The 14150-nt window shown below is 53.2% G+C and overlaps 2 protein-coding genes across 3 annotated transcripts; one reads left to right on the forward strand and one right to left on the reverse strand.

Annotated features, from left to right (window-relative positions):
- Positions 1-1658: 1658 nt before the first annotated feature.
- On the forward strand, positions 1659-10465 carry IL11RA (interleukin 11 receptor subunit alpha). Of its 2 annotated transcripts, none has more exons than XM_012770093.2 (13): positions 1659-1742; positions 4766-4865; positions 5138-5198; positions 5946-6115; positions 6242-6356; positions 6509-6541; positions 6619-6785; positions 7404-7567; positions 8397-8538; positions 8893-9012; positions 9124-9220; positions 9483-9565; positions 10044-10465. In XM_012770093.2, exons 2-13 carry the CDS (start codon positions 4766-4768, stop codon positions 10058-10060), a joined length of 1269 nt encoding a protein of 422 aa, XP_012625547.1. In that variant the 5' UTR covers positions 1659-1742; the 3' UTR covers positions 10061-10465. The 2 variants fall into 2 exon arrangements, with proteins under 2 accessions (XP_012625547.1, XP_012625548.1); XM_012770094.3 differs by lacking the exon at positions 1659-1742 and adding an exon at positions 3490-3579.
- CCL27 (C-C motif chemokine ligand 27) lies at positions 10464-11489 on the reverse strand. The gene is made up of 3 exons (XM_012770102.3): positions 11139-11489; positions 10856-10988; positions 10464-10664 (listed from the first exon to the last, which is right to left on the reverse strand). Exons 1-3 carry the CDS (start codon positions 11206-11208, stop codon positions 10508-10510), a joined length of 360 nt encoding a protein of 119 aa, XP_012625556.1. The 5' UTR covers positions 11209-11489; the 3' UTR covers positions 10464-10507.
- Positions 11490-14150: the final 2661 nt, after the last annotated feature.

Raw genomic sequence — 14150 nt, forward strand, 5'->3', positions numbered from 1 at the left:
GATATGAACTCTAGCCTTCAGGGATCTCAGGTTAAATGCTAAAGACATAGCTCCAGCCACACTTTTCTTTGTCTACAGTTGTGTAAAAACTTGATGCAAAATTTATATTCCAAGTCTCTGAAAAAAATTAGTACTCTCCCCCAGCCTAAATCTCTGAACAAAATTAATATTCTCCCCTACCCCTAATGTCCAAAAAAAAATTAATATTCAGTATTACATCTGGTCTATAGATTCTCTCACTCATGGTGTAATGACTGCATTCCCAGTTTAGGAAACTGTTTTAAAATCTTGTGTTTTGGGCTGTGGCTGAGGCTTTGGGAAGGCCAGAGCCCCCTTTGCCACCACCCCTGGGTATCAGCTCCAAGCCTGGGCCTGAGGGTTTGGTGGGGAGCGCGTAAGCTGGATCCTGGTCCCAGTGGTCAGTGGCCAGGCTCTGGGCTGCTGGCCAGAACCCTGGCTTTGTAAGTGGCTACAGCTTGGCTCTGCTCCAGCCCACAGGGGCTGAAGGGGCGGGACTGGAGCGTGTACGTGGCTTTGTGTCCTTGGCCTCTCCAGACTCCCACGTGCAGTAAGTATAGGCTCTGTACACATAGGCTTTGTTGCCCTTGTGCCCGAATCATTGAACAGGTCAGAAAACAGCTCCAGCAGGGAAGGGGGCTGCCAGAGTTAGTCCGAGAGCTTGGAAGGAGGGCATGGTTCTCGGAGTGACCCTTGGTCTACCCCCTCCCCTCTGGACCTGTTTACCTGGCAAGAGTATGTGAAAAACAGACCATGCAACCCAGGAGACCTGATATTACCTAGTGTCCTCCAAATTTTAAGGTGAAGGTAGGGCTGGTGAGTAATGGCAGAGGTGGCCAGAATGCTTTTTGTTCCCATTGTTTTCTCAGGGGAACTAAGTCTCTTGGTGGGGAAATCACACTAAGGCTGAACAGCAAGAGGACCTGGCCCAGAAGAACTTTGGCTGCCTGCCCTCTGGTCCAGGGTCTTTCTTCCTTGGTACCTGGAAGGGGAGGTGCCTAGTTTGGAAGGAGATCAGACATAACATAGTATGTTCACATTTCCCTGGAGCCCCTAGTGAGTAGGAAGTGGATAAGAGCCCTGGGTGAGTGACTGGTTTCTTAAGGCATAATTACCTGCACCGTCCCCCCCCCCCAACTTATTTGGCTGCATTTTGGAATCATCTGGGAAGTTTTAAACAATACTGATGCTTAGGTCTAACCTCCAGAGATTTTGATTTAATTGGTATGGAGTGGAGCCTGGCAGTTCTAAAACCACAATACCCAGGAAAGTTTAAGAACCACTGCCCTATACCAGCCCGCTTCCCTTATCTTATCTGGAGTCAAGGACACCTTCTGTTTCTCAATCACCTGCCCAGTGGCTCCTGAGCCCTGAATCTGAGGCTTTGTTGGTGGACAGCTGGGAGGGGGAGGGGCCGAACGCTTCCAGTCCTGCGGTCCCAGGGAGGACAGGCCTTCAGGCGAGGACCCAGGAATCCAGCTCCAGACTCTGTCCGCTGCAGCCTCTTCAGTCTGGGACGGGACAGGAAGTGTCCGGCAGAGGAGGGGGTGGAGGTGATTGGCAGTTGGAGGCTCCAATGGGCCGGGAGCCCCCCCTATTTCACCCCTCTCCTTCTATTGGCGCCTGGGCGGAGCCGCCCCCACCGCGGGGCCCCGGGGCGGGAGGGACTGGAGGCCGGGGCAGAGGGCGAGGGCAGAGGGCGCTGGCGGCAGCGGCCGCAGAAGGTGAGGCCTGGTGGGGCCAGCGGGTGTAGACGACGAAGTCTTGCCAGAAGGGGGCGGGGCAGGGTGGCGTATGCTCTAAAGGGCTCGAATAACTGACAGCGTGTGTGTGTGTGTGTGTGTGTGTGTGTGTGTGTGTGTGTGTGTGTGTTTATCTGTGAGGCTGTGTCTGTGTGTGACGATGTTATTGTATGTGAGACTGCGTGTCACCTGGTGCAGCTGTCTGCTAATGTGACTGCGTGTGTCAGTGTGCATGCAGCTGAGTCTGTAGCTGTGCAAGTGTAGCTGTCCAAGTGTGGAGTTACGTGTGGGTCCTCCCATGCACAGGTTTTGGTGAGATTGGGCTGTGTGTTGGTATGTGTGAGAAGGACTGTGACCACATCAGGGAATGTGTTTTGGGAAGGTCTCTGTAGGGTTTAAGACTGCCTACCAGCGTAAGAGTGGATGGCTGGGTTTGTGAGTGCCAATGTGTGACTTCAGCAGTAGCAGAGCAAAAGTGAGACTTGTGACTATGTGTGTGTCCTATGTCCTAACTTAGACTGTGTGGGAGTATGACTGTGTTCATATATTGGGGGACCCACTTCAGTAGCTGATAGGACTGACTTTCTACTTTGTATCCAGCACAGTCAGTCCCCAACACACGTGGCTTCCTCCTTCTGTTCAAGAATTCCCACCACTGGTCTACGGCTGCTTATTTTCTGTTTCTGTGTCTGACTCAGTTTCCTTGCATTCCTTTTTCTCTTCCTATTACTCTCTTCCTAGAGATATCTCTCCCTGTCTCTTCACACTTTTGTCTCCCCAGCTATATCTGTGTATGCACTTTTCTAGTTGTGCCTCTCATGCTTTTCATCTCTGTGTCCCTGTTCCTGACTCCCCATTTGCCTTCATCTCTCTGGCTACCTGGGGGCCTGTAACAGCCATGCAATGTGGATCAGCCATTGCCAGGAGCTCCCTTGTAGAGGGTGCTTTAACCATGATGAGGAGTTGTTTTTAGGGAGTGCTGTGACCCCATCCCAGGGGCAGTGTGTGTCTGTGTGTATGTGTGTGTGTGTGTGTGTGTGTGTGTGCATGAATGTGTGTAAATGTGTCTGAGTCTGAGTGAGGATGTCTGAGTGTGTTGGTGTGGCTGTGAGTGACTGAGAGTGTGAGTCTGAGGGTAAATGTGGGTCTTGTGTATCTGGCACCAAGGGACCAAAGGCATTTCCTGGTGCTGGGGCCCAAAGAGTAGAGGGGGAGGTGAGAAATGGCTGGAACTTCCAGGTTGGTGGAGGGGACCAGACTCTTTGGCCTCTCCTTATGTCCCCCAACCTGGGGCCTCCCTTCTCCTCAAAACACAGTCAGCTGTGCCCTAAGGAAACATTTGCTGAAGAGTGAAAAGAGTGGGAGCATGAGTCTGTGTCTGATTTTTTGTTGGATTTTGTCCATGTGTGTTGAAGGGAGTGTCTTTTCTGTTAACTGTGCCTAGTGAGTCCACGCGTGAATGTGGCTGTGTTTGGCTGTGTGAAAACACAGGGCATCTCTCATTGACAGGGACATAAGCATAAGTAACCCTCCTCTCCCTCTTGCTGGCCTTGGCTGCATCTGTGGCTTCCTTTCCAGACTTGGGGGAGGCCTCTTCCCTTCCCAGGGCCTCGGGTGGGAAGGCAGGGGGGAGGAGGAGTCGGGGGAGGGGGCCTGGCTAGGGGCGGCTGAGCTCTGGGGCTCAGAGGGGGCGGGACAGGGAAGGGGAAGGAGGGGATGGTTCTAGGGTCCCAGAACTCAGTGGAGCAGGAGACGGGTGCTGGAGCTGGTGGGAGGAAGTCCTGGAGGCCATGGACACTCAGCCACTGGGATCACCAAGGTAGGGTGGGGCTAAGCAGGGTAAATGTGGCTAGGGGGTCAGGGGTGAGCTAACTAGACACAGACAGACAGACAGACACACGGAGGCCCCTGTTTGTGCTACTTGTGTTCTGGAGGGGTCTGTGCTCTTCCTCTTCTGGTGCTCTCACCCAGGGCCCTCTCCCTATCTGTCCCTTCATTTCCCGTGGCCACTTCCCCACTGCCTTCCTCCTCTTGCTGCCCACTCTAGAGTCCCTCTCTCCTACACCCTATTCCCTTATAGACATTCTGTTAGCCCCTTCTGGGATTTTGAGTTCCTGCTGTCCCCAGCCCTCCCCTTACTGAGCCCCCATTGCCTCCCAGTGTCCTGATCTCTGAGTATCTCTTGGTGCTGTGGCCCCCACTCCAGGCTCCTGCCCTGCAGGCTCCCAGCTCCTCTCAGTCTCCCCTCCCCGCCACCCTGTCTCCATCTCCATCTGCTGGCTCCTTGCCAGCCCCCAGCCTCTGGCAACAGCCAGGGCATCTGGATCCGCTTAACTCCACAGCCCTGGCCGGTACTCTAGCCCCATCCAGCCTCCCAGACTTGAGACCAACAAGATTTCAGAGCCAGACCCAGCTGAATGGCCCAAGTAGCCAGAGCAAGGAGCCAAGCCCAGGCGAGAGGCTTGGCAGCCAGAGTAAGGCTAGGCCTCACGGTGGGACTACAGGGTGGGCTGAGACCCACAATGACAGCCCCTCCCCCCAGGGTGATAAGGTCTGGCCCAGGTTCATCAGAGGCAGTGATTAGCCCTGGACCAAGTGGGGGTGAACACCAGAATTCCCAACAGCTAAAGCTGGATTGGAGGGGTTAATGGGAATGGCTGAGTTGGTGCCGACACTTGGTGCCAGGGGTGGGCGCCAAGGGCTGCAGTGGGCGGGGTGAGGGGGTGTTGCTGGCACAGAATCTCGCCTCCGGCTTTTGTTCTGGGCCCTAAGCCCAGGACTGAGGGCGTGAGGGTGTATGTGTGTGTGTGCATGTGCATGTGCGTGAGCGTGTGTGCACGCAGCAATGGGGACTTTGGTCAGATCCCTCAATTATTTCTGGTAGCTTTACCCCATTTGGTGCATCAGTTTTCCTCCTAGGAAGTCCCAGTTTTGGAGAGGAGCAGCCAGGCTTTAGCCTCTTATCTCAGGGATGGGGGCTCCCTGACTCTGTCTCTCTCCCACAGATGAGCAGCAGTTGCTCAGGGCTGAGCAGGGTCCTGGTGGCCGTGGCTACAGCCCTGGTATCTGCCTCTTCCTCTTGCCCCCAGGCCTGGGGCCCCCCAGGTGAGAAGAACCCTGCTTGATGAGCTCCAACTCTGACTTGTGACTTGCCACCCGCACTATAGCCCTTTCCTGTTACAACCCTGATACCCAACAGGGGTCTCCTCTCTATCCTGTCCTTTGACCCCTATCTCCAGATTATAACACGATGCTTTGATCCAACGACCCCTGCCCAGGGCTTAACAATCTGCTCTTTATCCTATCCCTCTCACAAAGTGGTGGTGGTGGGGGGGACAGGTAAAGGAAGAGCCTTACCTCAGAAGTGCCCTCCACAGGGGTCCAGTATGGGCAGCCTGGCAGGCCTGTGATGCTGTGTTGTCCCGGAGTGACTGCTGGGTAAGTGCCCCACCTGCCTGTTGGACTGACACTCGTGACCCTTTTTTGACCCTGCCCAGTCCTCATATCCCTTCCCTCCCTTGCCCGTCTCTCTGTAATTCTCACCTCTCTATCTGTCCTAACCCTCTAAACATCCTTCAATTCAACCAATATATACTGAGCACCCGCTAAGTGCTGGGTCTGTTCTAGGCTCTGGGATACAGTTGTGCACGAGCCAGGCAAGCCACCTGTCCTCACAGAGCTTACATCCTAGCGGGGAGACAGACAATAAACAAATGAGAATCTTGCCAGGTAGTAATGCCTGCAGGCCAGAAAAGCCAAAGAGAGTGATGTGGAAGAGGGTAACTGAGTGGTTATGTCTTACTGGTAATCAGGAAAGGTCTCTCTGAGGAGGTAACATTGAGGCTGATTTCTGAAGGCCAGGAAGGAGGCAGCCCTGCACAGATTAGGGTATAACCAGTGCTGACAAAGGGAACAGCTTGTGCAAATGCCCAGAAGTAGGAATGAGCCCTATATCTCCGAGAAACAGAAAGAACACCAATTGTGGCTGGAGTGCAGTGGGTGAGCAGGAGAGAGGTAGAAGATGAAGAAGGAAAAGGAGGCAGGGGCTAGCTCAAAGGGCTTTTATATATCAGTGGAAGGAATTTGGGTTTTATTGCAAGTGCAGTTAAAAGCCAATGGAAAGCTTTGGCATGATCTGACTATACTTAAAATCCTCTGTCTGTCATCATCTCATCTTACCTCCAGGGCCCCAGTGTCCTGGTTTCGGGACGGAGAACCAAGGCTGCTCCAGGGACCGGACTCTGGGCTAGGGCCTGAACTGGTCCTGGCCCGGGCAGACAGCACTGACGAGGGCACCTACATCTGCCGGACCCTGGATGGGGCACTTGGGGGCATGGTGACCCTGCAGCTGGGCTGTGAGTTGGGGAGGGTGGAAGCAACGAGACATGGGGCTCCTGAGGGAATTCGGGACCTGATTAAGCCCTCTGGGATAGTGAGGACCTGGGGACTGCTCAGTCTCCAGCTGTACTCTCTGCCTCTAGACCCCCCAGCCCGCCCAGTTGTCTCCTGCCAAGCAGCTGACTATGAGAACTTCTCCTGCACTTGGAGTCCCAGCCAGGTCAGCGGTTTACCTACCCGCTACCTCACCTCCTACAGGTGTGTGCGTGATCGGGTGAGTGTGCCTACACATTTGGGTGTGCTGGCACAACATGGTGTAAGAAGCAGGGAGGGAGCTTCTGAGGAAGGCCTCAGAGAGGGCAGAAGGGCCTTTTCTCCTTCCTGACTTCAGATGGCCCCCTCCCCACCAGGAAGAAGATGGTACCAGGAGCTGATGGCCAGAGGTAGGACTTGAAAGAGAGACTGGGGGCTCCAAATGGGTCCCACATTCCAAAGTCCAAGACCACATCCTCCCTCCTAGGAGGAGTCCATCCACAGGGCCCTGGCCATGCCCACAGGACCCCCTAGGGGCTTCCCGTTGTGTCGTCCATGGGGCAGAGTTCTGGAGCCAGTACCGGATTAATGTGACTGAGGTGAACCCACTGGGTGCCAGCACACGCCTGCTGGATGTGAGCTTGCAGAGCATCTGTGAGTACCCACCCCAGCCCGCCACAGAGACCCCAATAGATTCAGACCCCTCCACCCTCAGAGCTCCCAAACAGTCCCCTCCCAACATAGACTCCATTACACACATATATGGCCCTGTGGAGACTAAGAAGGCAAAGGATCAGAGCCCAGGAGCCTCAGCACACACTCTAGAGGCTGCTGCCACTGCCCACAAGTCCCTCCTGGCTGCCTAGGCTCAGAGCCGACTCCCTGTTTCCAGTCCATGTGCTTAAGGCAGCCACAGCTCATGTCCTCCCTGCCCAAGGGAAGCCTGTGCTGGCCCCTTCTTCCTCTTGATCTGTGCGTGGGAGTGGGGCACTAAAACTCTCGATGGAATTTGGGCCAGTTCATCTTCCTTGGGTGAAAAGAACAATCGCTCTTTTATTCATTCAAAAAACACTTCAAAAGCTCACCCCCAGATTTCAGCTCATTTTATAATAAAGATGACAGGTTCTGAGCCTAATGGATAGTTAAGTTTAAGATTTCTCCTTGCCTCTTGGGAGCACCAGGCTAAGGTGGTTTTAAACACACACCTTGGGAAGTGCTTGGGGAAAGTGAGTACCTGTCCCCTACCCTGACTTTGTGTCTCACTGCCCTTAGTGCGCCCTGACCCACCCCAGGGGCTGCAGGTGGAGTCAGTACCAGGTTATCCCAGGCGCCTGCGTGCCAGCTGGACATACCCGGCCTCCTGGCCCCGCCAGCCCCACTTCCTGCTCAAGTTCCGGCTGCAGTACCGTCCAGTGCAGCATCCAGCCTGGTCCATGGTGAGGCCTGCAGTGCATCCCAACCTGTCTCTGATGTCATGAGCCTGGGTGTTCTGCATAGCTTCCCAGTGCTGGCAGTTCACTGAAGCCTTGACGCCTCCCCCTAAAGAGTATTCCCCATGGGCCAGGCTTTGTGCTGGGTGCTGGGGTTGCGGTGGTGACTGACACACTGAGTCTTTGCCCTGTGGGCTGTAACTATCTAGTGTAAGCCCATTTGTGGGAAGACAGCAGTGGCTTTTAAAAAATAACTCTTCTTGTAACCATAGAGCCTAGTCAAGAAAAAAAAAAATAAATGAATGAAAAATAACTGTTCTAGGAAAAGGAGTGCCTTTTACCCACAGGCACATTCTCACACAAACACTTACCTCCCTAGCCAAGGATGGTAGTGAATTCCCATATCTGGAGATGTCAAAGATTGGCTGGCATCAGGTCTGGAAAGCAGCAGCATATGATAATAGTCAATGTTTATGTAGTGCTTTCTGCCTGGTGGGCACCATGCCACACCACATCTTGTTTAGGAATATTCACCCCCATTTTGGAAATGAAGAAACTGAGGCCCAAAGGCCCCAAAGGTCACTAAGTATGTGGTTTAGTAAAAATTCGAAACCAGGTAGCTTGACACTACCCCCCTTTAATCACTACATACTACCATCTTCCAAATTCTAGGTGTAGACCCAAGTCCAGAAGATGCCCAGCGTGAGGCCTAGATAGCTCCACTAGGCCGACAGAGACAGGACTGGGAGGAAGGGGTGCTCTTTACAGACTGCAGCTAGGCAGGCTCTGCACTTACAACCTGGATGTCGCACCAACAAACCATTTTCAACCCCAGGTGGAACCAGCTGGATTGGAGGAGGTGATCACAGACGCTGTGGCTGGGCTGCCCCATGCTGTACGGGTCAGTGCCCGGGACTTTCTGGACGCTGGCACCTGGAGTGCCTGGAGCCCAGAGGCATGGGGGACTCCAAGCACTGGTGAGAGACAAAGCCAAAGAAAGGGACAGAGACCCCACCCCAAAGCATTAGAGACCCCACCCCATCTCAGCTGGATGGGTTCACAAAAGGCGGCCACACATGCCCTGCCTACCCACACATTGCAGTTGCTGTCCCAGGCTTCAGCCTCATTTGCCTGCAGCCTTGCCTTAGCTTCAGTCCTCTCAGCCTCCACCCCTGCATTTACAGGCTTTACTTCCACCAGCTACATCCTCAAGGATCTGGCCATGCCCTTTCAGGCCCCCCTACTTCCAACTCAGACTTTGGCCCCACCTACAGGACCTGGCTCTTGCCCCTACCACATGTGGACACTTCACAGGTCTCGACTTCCTTTAGGGCCCCTACCGAAGGAAATACCAGCTGGAGGCCAGCTATACATGCAGCCAGAGGCGGAGCCTCAGGTGGACAGCCCGGCTCCTCCAAGGCCTTCCTTTCAACCAGACCCGAGGCCGCTTGGTGAGCTTGGGCAGATGGGCAAAAGTTGTAGAAGACCAAAAGCCCCAGAGAGAAGGGGCACTGAGCTTGGTCAGGCTTGCTCTCACAGTGGCATGTGATCCTTCCCCTCAGATCACAAAGATCCCCTGGAGCAGGTGGCTGTGCTAGCATCTTTGGGAATCTTCTCTTTCCTGGGACTGGTGGCTGGGGCCCTGGCAGTGGGGCTCTGGTAAGTGACTGCCCTTGGTCCCTCAGCCTCTGATCCCTGCAGATGCCCTGATGCCGATAGACCACATTTATCCCCACCCTTCATGATTTCCCATTGACTTCCCACTGAACCTGATTCTGGAATTACCTCCCCTTACCTCCATCTCCCACATCCACTTCATGATTCTCCTGATTCCTCTCCTGATCCTTTACTAATAAACCCTTTTGGAGGAGACTGAGATAATTCACATTGTTGGGGAGACAGCTGCCTTTTTATGCCCCAGGCTGAAGCTGAGACAGAGTAGGAAGGATGGACCCCAAAAGCCTGGGTTCTTGGCCCCAATGATTCCAGTGGACAAGCTTCCAGGTGAGTAGGACCTCCAGGAGGTTTGGACTCAGAAAAGTGTGCCCCATTTTGAGAGTGTCTGGATTAAGAGCTGGTTACCCCTCTCATTTTCAGGGTGTTGGGAATCCAAGTTGGATTTCTCATTGTTGAGTCCCTGGGCTCAGAAGTGAGTCTCTTTCCTCTCTCTCAGGATACTGAGGATTCCAGATAGACTCCCCTCCCCATTTTCAGGGCGTTAGACTCAGAGCTAGATATCCATCTTTCTTTAGGGGACATGTCTTAGATCACTGCTGGGTCCCCTCCCTCATTTTTGGCATTTGTGGGCCCAAAGCTAGATCTACTCCCTCATCCTTAGGATGTTGAAGGATCCCTAAGAGTTGGGCTCCTGTATTTATTCTCAGTGCTGGGTTCAGAACTGGGTCATCTCCCTCATTCTCAGGGTGTCTGGGCCAAGATCCAGTCCTATTATCTCTCCTGATTTGCCTCCTACTTTTTCTAGGAGCTCCAAACCTGTAGAAGACCCAGGAAGGCTTCAGCTGATTCCACCTATAACTCTGTCTTGCTGGTATGGATGGATGGACAGATAGAACCCAGCCAGGACAGTAATCCCTATGGACAGGGGCTCAGCTGGAAGTTTTGTTTGGAGTCCATTTCTGTGAGACCCTGTATTCCATACTTGTCAGCTGAAAGGTGCCTGGACCTCTGATTTCATCCCGTAGCTGGAGTTCCACCTGAGGAACGTGTGCAGATGTGTATGTTTGTGTCCACGTGTGACCATCTGTATGTGAGGCAGGGAACGTGTGTTCTATGCATGCATGCATGTATGTATGTGGGTGCCTGGGGAGTGTGTGTGGGTCCTTGGCTCTTGGCCTTGTCCCTTGCAGGGGCTGTGAAAATGCAAATAAAGAGAATGAAGAAGTTCTTGGGGATCACATTCAGAGATTATTATCCAATGCTGCTTTATTATTTTGGCTGTTGGGGGCTCCAGCCCATCTTCCCTGGCAGCCCCAACTTCAGGTTGGGCAGAGTTCTCTGGAGCCTTCTCCCTTGGTGCTCAAACCACCGAGCCAGGCTGCGGTTCTGGGGGTGGACGCATACGCTGCGTCGAGCCATGTGAAGCCTGGGGAGGGAACGGTCCAAAGCTATGCCCATAGCTTGGGGATGAAGTTAGGGTCCCAGAGCCAGGGGCAAGGACTAGATGAAAACCTGAGTCAGCATCAGAATTAGCAGTTTGGGTTGGGGTTGGGATCAGCATCAGGGGTTGGGAATGAGGTCAGAGTCAGGGGTGTCAGGGTGGGGGTAAGAGCTCACACGAAAGCCTGGAGATGACAGTCCCCATCAGCCTCCTGAAGTTCCACCCGGATGACCTTCTTCAGTAGCTTGTTTGAGAGTGGCTGTCGGTAGAGCTGAGTACAGCAGGTAGTGCTGGATGGTATTAGCAATACTAAGGGACAACAGGGCCGTGTGTTTGGAGGAGTCTTCAGCAAGAACCTCTCCATCAGAGGTTGGAGGTTAAGTTGGACTTCCTGGGCTTCTTTCTCTTCATCCCATTTACCACCCCCTCCCCCAGTTTTCTAGACCCCCAAGTACTCACCTGCTCCCAAATCTGGGCTTAGGAGCAACAATAGCAGGAAGAAGCTGCTAGTCAGTGAGGGCTCCTTCATGCTGCTCAGCCTGGAAACTTCCTTCTCTTTCCTCCTCCTCCTCTACCTTTTATCTGGTATCATCACGTGGTGCCTTTTGCCTGGGGGCACCAGGTGAGTCAGAGGCAGGTGGAGATGTAGTGCTTATCGGGTGACCCTAATCCTTAGTTTGTTGTCACAGACCCCTTCCTCTTCCAGGCCTGCCATTTCCCATGGGCTTCTAAGCCCTGGGCAGAGAAGCTGGGGAGTTAGTGAGTGCATGATGTGGGAACTGATGACACAGTGACTAAGAGCAGTCAAGGATCCACACCGGCATCTAATGATAGACATTCACACTCCTGTACCCATAGCCACCCATTCACAGTCATACCTTGATTACTCAATCAACCTCACAAAGTGATACATGCCACAGACAAAATCATACAGCCCCGTTATTCCCCAAGGTGCACTCTCACACAGCTGTTTTCACAATCAGTCACACTCACAATCACACTAGCACACACAGATTCTGACAGGGGAGTGATGGGTGGGGTGGGAGCAGAGGGCAGGCCAGCACCAACTTGCCTTCATCTTCTCCTCCCTACTTCCTGCCCTGGCCTGCCTGTCTTACTAGGAAAAACTGATGGGAATGGGTCCCTAAGGCAGGTCCTTCTTGCTAAGGACAGGTTTTGGCGGAGGCCAGCCACATTCAAAGAGGCTGGGAGAAGGCCCTTTTTGGTAATGTTGATAGTGCCTTGGAGATGCTGAGGTGGGGGCTGCATTCCCCAGGAAGATGAGACAAGGAGAAAAGTGGCGTGGATGAGGAGGGAAGATAAAAGCTCTTTGGTGCCAGGTTGCTATTGCTGTTGTCAAAACAGCTGAAAGGCCCAAGAAATATTACCTTCTTGTTTTTGTCTAGTCCTGTTCCAGGAATGTCAACCTCTTGCCAGCAGGGGCCTAGGGTCTCCAGATTCAGTCCCTGACTTGGAGACAAACTCACGAGCTCAATTACCTCTCTTGTTCTACTCAAATTCCTATCTTTTCCCTCTGTGGGCCTCGAGGAACATCTTGGCTCCTGACTCAGGTTCAGTAATAAATACACTCATCTCCAACCCCTATACCCTCTGTCTGCCATCCTCCAGCCGCCCTAGCCCCAACCTCCCATCTCCTTCCTGTCTTTCTCTTCTAACCTCACCCAGCACTCATTCCCCTCCTACCCACCTTCCCCCAATGCAAATTCCTACCCCTCTTCATGCAGTTCTTTCCAGGAAGCTGGGAACTGCTTAGGGTGGGGCAGGGGTCAGGGCATGCTGCTGGGCTTAGTGCTCCTGGCTCCTTAAAAAATTTCCCACCTCTGGACTAGGGATTGCAATCCTCAAGTCCTGCTCTGTATATGAAACATAAATTGAGTCAGAACCCAATAATCCAGCCTTTATCTGGTTGTTGCAGGGGTACCTTCTACAGTCTTCTGGGGCCAGCCATGTTCTATGGGGCAGGCTTTCTCTTGGGATAGGACTCATGCCTTCTCTGGGCAGCTCTTTCTGCTGCAGGACTGCTTCAACAATCTGGATGGACTTCAGCTCTCAAAGTAGGGACTAGTCCCCTTCCAGGCTGAAAATTTGAGACTCTCCTCCTTCCTGTCCAGGGTGAAGCTTGAGGGCGATGCCATGGAGTTTGTCTCTGGGATCTTCAGGTCTTCTGCCAGCATCCTGGTGACATGTGAGCTCAGGGCTAGACAGGGCACTCAACATTTGAAAGGGCCTTTATTTGTTTTTTAACCCCAGAAGTCCTAGAGACAGATGAAGGGGTCTTTGATGCAGACATTGTGAGGAAATGGCTCAAGAGCTGGGCCACTTTCCTGAAGCTGACCACAACCCAGAGGTCATTCATCTTGAACTTCTGGTACGAGAAGACTTAGGGTCCCTCTCCTACCCTCCGTCTAGACTGTACCCCAGAGCTTGGGTGTAGCCATTGAGGAAGTCCCAAGGAAGTCCCCAAGGTTCCATAGTCTTATCATAGACCTTTCCTCATCAGCTGGCTACCTGCCACACACTTTGTGGTCTTTCCTGGACTTATCAGTTCAGAGACCTTTAGAAGGCCGGAAGCAAATTCTTCCATCTCTCCCCAAAGGTAAGGCCAAGTCGTCTCCCCAACCGCAGTCTGTTGTGGCAGGGGCTGCCACAGGCTGAAAGTCAGCTTTGGCCCTAGCAGGCAACTGGGCTGTCTCTTTAACTTAATCCTCTGGTGCCCTTTCTGGAGATAGGGCCAGTTGGTAACTGAAAGCAGGTCCATAAAGCAGTCCCTGACCCTCACTACTTTAGGAGTTAGTGGGTCCCAGGCTGACTGGGTGGCAAAGACAGAAGGGCGTGGCAAGGAGAAGTGGCCCTTGGACTCTCCTAGGGAGTTAGTAAGAACTGCTGGGTGGGCTGATGCCAAGTATCTCTAAACTTGGAATCATACTGGGGGAGCCAGAAGTTGGAATATTAACTGGAGGAAAGGTCTCCAACCCAAGTCACTCCCCTGTGGCAGGCAGCTTCTAGGAATCTTTCCCTCCTCTCACTTGCAGCCTACATCCTACACTTCTGGCTTAAAATGTTTTAGATGCACTCCCAGGAAGAGACGATTCTTCAGATACCTGGCAAAGTCCTGGGTAGGAGGAAGGTGGTAAGAGAGAGCTGGGTTATGGGAACACATCAACGTGGGGCTAAGGTTGAGAGGAAGATCAGGCCAGGATTTAGTTCTCTCCATATAGGCAACTCACAGTTATGGGTGTTTTTTTGCGGGGGGTGGAGGGATGGGGAAGCAAGAGTAACAGGAGGCCTGATACTGATGGGAGGGCCCTTAGGAATAATGGGAGCCTTGAAATGGAAGGGCACCCTAACAGGGAGGGAAGCCCCGTCAGTAAGGAAACAGCCGGCGTGGAGAGGGGCTCTCAGCTCGAATGGCTGCAGCGGCGTCAGAGTCAAGAGGTCAGTACGGTGGGC

Source organism: Microcebus murinus, chromosome 12 (genome assembly GCF_040939455.1).
Source record: "Microcebus murinus isolate Inina chromosome 12, M.murinus_Inina_mat1.0, whole genome shotgun sequence".
NCBI classification, from domain to species: Eukaryota; Metazoa; Chordata; class Mammalia; order Primates; family Cheirogaleidae; genus Microcebus; species Microcebus murinus.

What these genes read in the sequence shown, in the direction of transcription:
- IL11RA (XM_012770093.2), top strand. Translation starts at nt 4,766, where the DNA reads ATGAGCAGCAGTTGCTCAGGGCTGAGCAGGGTCCTGGTGGCCGTGGCT. An exon ending in ATGGGGGACTCCAAGCACTG is followed by an intron (nt 8,539 to 8,892) that starts GTGAGAGACAAA and finishes GACTTCCTTTAG; the next exon opens with GGCCCCTACCGAAGGAAATA. An exon ending in ACCAGACCCGAGGCCGCTTG is followed by an intron (nt 9,013 to 9,123) that starts GTGAGCTTGGGC and finishes CCTTCCCCTCAG; the next exon opens with ATCACAAAGATCCCCTGGAG.
- CCL27 (XM_012770102.3), bottom strand. Translation starts at nt 11,208, where the DNA reads ATGAAGGAGCCCTCACTGACTAGCAGCTTCTTCCTGCTATTGTTGCTC. An exon ending in AAGCCCAGATTTGGGAGCAG is followed by an intron (nt 10,989 to 11,138) that starts GTGAGTACTTGG and finishes GTTGTCCCTTAG; the next exon opens with TATTGCTAATACCATCCAGC. An exon ending in TGTCATCTCCAGGCTTTCGT is followed by an intron (nt 10,665 to 10,855) that starts GTGAGCTCTTAC and finishes TTCCCTCCCCAG; the next exon opens with GCTTCACATGGCTCGACGCA.